The sequence below is a fragment of the Electrona antarctica genome, assembly GCF_951216825.1.
Source record: "Electrona antarctica genome assembly, chromosome: 4".
Taxonomy (NCBI): domain Eukaryota; kingdom Metazoa; phylum Chordata; class Actinopteri; order Myctophiformes; family Myctophidae; genus Electrona; species Electrona antarctica.
In genome coordinates, this window is record NC_136809.1 from 20,417,060 (window position 1) to 20,423,518 (window position 6,459).

The window sequence follows — 6,459 nt, forward strand, 5'->3', positions numbered from 1 at the left end:
GGATTTGTGTCTTCTCTAGCCTTAACATTTCCGGCATTTAAGTAAGGCTTGTCTCTCAAACAACAGCTCCTTTCGCTTGTACGGTTGATTCTGGACGCACAGCAGGAGTGAGAGGATGTCGATCAGCACCGGTATTGATTACAGCGCCTGGGATCACATCTACGTCTCAGACGATGAAGATGTGACCCATCCCAACGTGGACACAGCCAGCTTGTTCAGGATGAGACATCGGGTAGTCAAGACACTTTTATATATAGGCTATAACACTTTTATCTGAACACTTTAGTTACTAATTACTTTGTAGATTTGTATTATTATTACAACACAGGCTACATGTGAAATGGGACATTCTGCATTCAGTACTTTCTACTTATTGTACTTTAGGTACATTTTTTATACCAATACTTTTGTAGCCTACTTTTACTCAAGTACATTTTGAATTTCTGACTGGTGACACGGGGGTGGGATGGGTATGGTGTTGGTTCTCGTCAATGGTTGTGAATCTTCTTGACAATGGTAGTAAATTGTTTGGATTGTTTATTGTAATTCCTTCAATTGCTGTAACCACATGAGAATCTTTTATTTTGTTGTTCGTAGGATAGGCATTTATAAGCTTTCAGCTTCAGCCTATTCCTTTTGATCACCTCCAGTTTTTTTGTTATTGTAACCGTGTGTTGACAAATAAGTTGTATTGTTACTGTGAAGATGATCAAAAAAACTAAACTAAACTAAACATGTGCTCAAGACGGATCTGTCCGATATTTCATATTCCATCCTAATTGGCTAACATTGGCTTCCAAAGTTGGCCCGTTTTCAACAAAAGGCCTCAAATCATTAACGTAGCATGCAATATACAGTACGTGACATTCACGCACATTCCTACTAGGCTGATCATAAATCCCACCCTTTTCACATTGGCCTGTTATTTATCTCTGTGATCCCCACACAGGCCCGTTTGGAGCGAATGGCAGAGTTTCAGCAGAGAGGTGAAGATTTGGAACGTAACTTGGAAGAGTGTAAACGGTTCATAGAGGAAGCACAGGGACGACTTGGAGCTCTCCAAGTCGAAGGAATAAAGGAGGGACAAGAAGATGAAAGCAAAGCTGAACTAAACGAACTGCAGACAAAGTTAAAGAAAATGAGGAGGGATGAAAAGAAGTTTGTCAAAATGTTGCAAGAATACGAGAGAGAAAAGAAGAAACTGCCATGGAATGTTGACACGCTCAGTAAAGAGGGCTTCAGCAAGGTGAGGGAAAATCTCACTGAGTAGCACTATGAACAAAAGTCACAAAGCAAGGTTAAAGCCCACACCACAATGGTAGGGACTCCTTGGCTACAAAACCGTTTTAAGGTCAACCACACCAATGCAACTCATTGCAACTCAACGAGTTGCATTGGTGTGGTTGTCCCATCTCAACCTTTTGATGTGGTTTGGGCTTTAGGCTAAAGCTATGAGCTCTAGCTTTTTCTTTCCTTTTTTTGTTTGTTTTTTACTTTTTTGTAGCTCCATGGGTAGGTTTTAGCTAGGGCTTCTGACTCGTGGCTGAGAGCAAGCCACAATTCGAGCAAAACTTATAAGACCAAACTGACGATTATTCAATTCCCATGATGCATTGCCTGAATTGGCGGTTATGGTTGAGTTTAGAGATTATTAAGTAGGCCTATAGGTATATGGTTTGGTGTATGGTGATCTGGGTGGGGGGTTAGTAACTGAGCTCCACTCATCATGCAATGCATGCTGGGGATCATGCTGCCAAGTGCCAACCTAAACATTTATATTTATTGTCATATGACAGGGTCACTGAAGAAGACAAGAAATCGGTCATTTTCAGCGAGTGACACAATCGTATGACAAACTAGATATTATCTAACACATATCTTCATTTTGTCAACCGTATTCTGCTTTCTAGAGTGTAGTGAATAGCAAGCCAACGGCAATGGAGGAGACAGAGGAGGAGAAGGAGGAGAAACACAAGACCTTTGTGGACAAGTATGAGAAGCAAATCAAGCACTTTGGTGGGTGTTCTTGGTCACTATGTAGTATGTACCTCCTCTCCTTTGTCTTTAAAGGAAAATGTTGATGCCTATACAAAGGTTTCTGTGTGTGTGTGTGTGTGTGTGTGTGTGTGTGTGTGTGTGTGTGTGTGTGTGTGTGTGTGTGTGTGTGTGTGTGTGTGTGTGTGTGTGTGTGTGCGCGTGTCAGGCATGATGCGGCGCTGGGATGACAGTCAGAAGTACCTGGAGGATAATTCACACCTGGTGTGTGAGGAGACTGCTAATTATCTTGGCGTCATGTGCATTGACTTGGAGGTGGAGGAGGTGAGTTGATTGATTGATTGATTGATTGATTGATTGATTGATTGATTGATTGAAATAAATAGTCAAAATTTACATTAAAACTAAAACTTCCTAGAAACAAATATAAATCAAAAAGGATATCTACAGTGGCGGCTCAGGGCTGGTAGAGCAGCTGGATGGAAACCGTGAGGTTCCCAGTTCGATTCCGGGCTCCCCCAGAGTTAGTGTCGAAGTGTCCTTGAGCAAGACTCGGAACCCCTAATTGCCGATGTGCAGGTTGGTGCCTTAATGGTTTCCTCTGACATCAGTGTGTGTGTGTGTGTGTGTGTGTGTGTGTGTGTGTGTGTGTGTGTGTGTGTGTGTGTGTGTGTGTGTGTGTGTCGCAGAAACACGCATTGATGGAACAGGTGGCTCATCAGACTATAGTGATGCAGTTCATCTTGGAGATGGCTCGGGCGCTGGAGGTCGACCCACGAGGTTGCTTTCGACAGTTCTTCTCCAAGATTAAGGTCTGTGAAGGTGTTTTAGTTTAGTGTGTCTTTGTGTATGTATTTGTAATGTGTCTGTTATATCACTTCCTGGTATATTTATGTTTGACCAACTTCATTCCGAGCAGACATAAATATACCAGGAAGTGATATTGATAGATCTCTCATATGCTTTATACAATTTAGTTAGCGAAGCTTGGCCAATTGGCCGGTCGGACACTTTCCAAGTTATCGGCCACAGATTTGGTGACTTCTCATTTAGATCCTTACACAATGGGTGTGTTTATTTTGTATTCACATACATTTTAGGCAGCCTAACTGCTATTTGTGTCATACTGTACATCCGCACAGGACACAAATATTATGTGATGGCACTTTCAATAAGAGCATCAGCCTGTATGAAAGTGGCATCACCAAATTAATAGTTTGATATGAAATATTCACATTCACATTTTCGGATCATTTATTTGTCACATTCATTGCCATAAGCCATTCCCAGCAACAGGAGGGTAAGAGAGATGCAAACAGTCAGTGTCCCACTCTGATGGTTCTAATAGACTAATAGAGGAACACATCTGCCCTCAGATTGGCCACTTGACGCTGTTGCTGTATTCATTAGTACAGTATAAAGTTACTAAACTTGTTTTATCGCCAAGTCACGCTGCTTTTGTGACCAGGCATCTCAGTGTAGCCCAGCTAGCTAGCTACCATTTACCACTGGGCACACAGTAAAGGCAAATGGAGTGAATTAATGTAAATCAATACAATGCCAGTTAAAGAAATCAACCTCTCTGTGTGTGTGTGTGTGTGTGTGTGTGTGTGTGTGTGTGTGTGTGTGTGTGTGTGTGTGTGTGTGTGTGTGTTTGTGTGTGTGTTTGTGTGTGTGTGTGTGTGTGTGTGTGTGTGTGTGTGTGTGTGTGTGTGTGTGTGTGTGTGTGTGTGTGTGTGTGTGTGTGTGTGTGTGTGTGTGTATGTATGTGCATGCACTTCACTTCAGACTGCAGACAAACCTTACCAGGATGCATTCAATAATGAGCTTGACTCATTGAAGGAGCGTGTCCGCAGCTGTGCTCAGATCCGCATGGAGAATGCTATGAGGGAGTACGAGGAGGAGGAGAGGCAGAGGAGGCTGGGACCAGGTGGCCTAGACCCTGTTGAGGTCTACCAATCACTCCCTGAGGTAATTAATCAGGAATACATTCTGTCCGAGTTCACTGCAGAAACATTTCCCCTCGTTTGTTCGTTCGTGTAGGGCTACACAGGCAATTTGGACATCAGCCAAGAAGTGGTATCATCGTCCAGTTCAATTAGGCCGCTGACTCCATGTGGTGACTTGAAGATTGGGCATTCATCGATGATGTGTTCAACAGTCTGTGCTTTTCCGCATTCGCAGAGATCAGTGGCAGACACTCCAATGAATGGTTTTGCCCCCTGGCCACGGCCTACTGGACAAGACACTTGACCCCTATAACCGCTCCCCAGACACTGTACTGTATCAATAGTGCCCATTGCCCTATTAATAATTAGGATGTGTGTTAAATACAGAGGAAAAAGTCCACGTATGTGCAAATATACTGACAGAAAATACTCAAAAGGAATTGTTATTTTTATTATGAGTAGTAAGGTATGGACATTGGCATCCACTAATAGAGGTAACACCATGACATTTTAAATAAATGTTAGTCGGCCTATTATACAAAGGTCGCAACCTATATACTTATTACCAGGGCATGTAATTAATCGCATTTTATAGTGCTTTTCCAAGTGCTCAAAGCGCTTTACAATGGTTCATTCATTGGAAGGTGAAGCGGCGGGGAACAGTCGACACCAACGTCCTTACTTCCCACACCAATGGTGGCAAGCTAGCACCGACCGACTCATTGGAGGCAATGTAGGGTTCAGTGTCTTGCCCAAGGACACTTTGGTATGTTGACAGAATCCCCCTTTTTGAAACCAGCTCCTCGCCACTCGCCCTACACACTTCCACTCGGTTTGAGCATAGATATATAAATAATAGAGACAGCACCGGATGGGAGGGGAATTCCTGTGCCGTCTCTATTATTTATAAATCTATGCTCAAACCGAGTGGAAGTGTGTAGGGGGGGTGGCGAGGAGCTGGTTTCAAAAAGGGCCAGTCAGGATTCCAACCTCCGACCCACAGATCATTGGATAACCTGCTCTACCTCCTGATCCACAGTCTGAGCCACAAGCGCACAGCTGTGTGGAAGTACCATGTTGTCTGCACCTGTGAGTTGCTGTACTAGGCTAGCTTGCAGGCTGATGTCACTGTGTTCATAGGAAATGCAGAGGGGTTTTGATGAGAAAAACATGGAGATGCTGCAGGAGGCGATGAGCAAACTAGACATCATGGTAAGTGACTTTGGGGTGTGTGTGTGTGTGTGTGTGTGTGTGTGTGTGTGTGTGTGTGTGTGTGTGTGTGTGTGTGTGTGTGTGTGTGTGTGTGTGTGTGTGTGTGTGTGTGTGTGTGTGTGTGTGTGTGTGTGTGTGTGTGTGTGTGTGTGTGTGTGTGTGTGTGTGTGTGTGTGTGTGTGTGTGCGTGCGTGCGTGCGTGCGTGCGTGTCTGTGTCTCTCTGTGTGTATCTCTCACTTTCTTTTTCCAGTATATATTTTTTTAACAAGCCTTGCAATTTGAATTGTGACACGTGACTAATTTCTCCTTAAATAATACCATTGATTTTCTACACCTTGCAGATTGATTTGTTACAGTAGAACTGGAATACTGGAAGCATATGTTTCCTTTCACAACAAACAACCAAAGAACAAAAATGGCAGCCTCTTGCAATTTTAGAAATTGCATTAGCCAATATGACACATTATGCATGTTTACATTTATCGCTGACCCAGACAATAAAATAAAACATTGTCATTAGAGAGTATTGTAGGACCCACGTCAAAAAGGGGCTTGGGCAGCATAAAACATAATTATTTCTGAGCCTGGAACCTGCTGTCTAACTTGAGTTCTCTTCAAAGGAGGGAAAATTTCACCTGATGAGGTGCATTGACTCTGGACTCTGGGTCCCTGACTCAGGAAGGGATGACGATGAAGTTGAAGATGGTGATGACAAGGATGAGGACGAGGAGGGTGCCGAAGAAGGAGAACAGGAAGGAATAGTCGAATGAAAAGGAAATGTCACCAGTGGAACGACTACGCCGCAAAATCCTCAGTGTTCATTTTGTTCTCGAACCTTTTAATTTCAAGGACCTCCATAACTCTCATAGTTGCAGACCTAGAAGGGACCATTTGGAACCCTGATGGTCCCTGGTTGGACCACGCTTTGAAGACCACTGCCATACGTAAGGGTCCATTTGTATTTGAGTTTAAATTACTCTAAAGTGTCTAAATGTAATGTTACATGATAATTAGTGGTGATATTGAAATACTATCAGATTAGTCACTCAGTTTTTGCTCTGTAGTAATCATTTCAAGTACATTTAATTATAGGCCTAGTGATATTAAACTACTCCTAATTTGGCTGGGGCCCCTCTCAACTGTAATTTCAGCCAAAACATATTTTCATATCAGTGACCCTATAGGACACAATCAATTGATATGGATGGCTCATGAAAGTCACTTTGAGGGGGGAGGATCTCACTCACTCACAAACGCGGATATTATGTGCCGATAAAGCAATGTAATTCTTTTTTGAACAAT

At 43.0% G+C, this 6,459-nt stretch overlaps 1 protein-coding gene across 1 annotated transcript; it reads left to right on the top strand.

Moving 5' to 3' along the window:
- Nucleotides 1-115: 115 nt before the first annotated feature.
- LOC306921938 (hsp90 co-chaperone Cdc37-like) lies at nt 116-6,193 on the top strand (the record flags this gene model as incomplete). Its single annotated transcript, XM_079499281.1, has 8 exons — nt 116-232; nt 950-1,246; nt 1,911-2,016; nt 2,204-2,319; nt 2,685-2,807; nt 3,784-3,966; nt 5,085-5,156; nt 5,778-6,193. The coding sequence occupies 8 exons, from the start codon at nt 116-118 to the stop codon at nt 5,925-5,927; spliced, it is 1,164 nt and encodes a 387-aa protein (XP_079355407.1). The 3' UTR covers nt 5,928-6,193.
- Nucleotides 6,194-6,459: the final 266 nt, after the last annotated feature.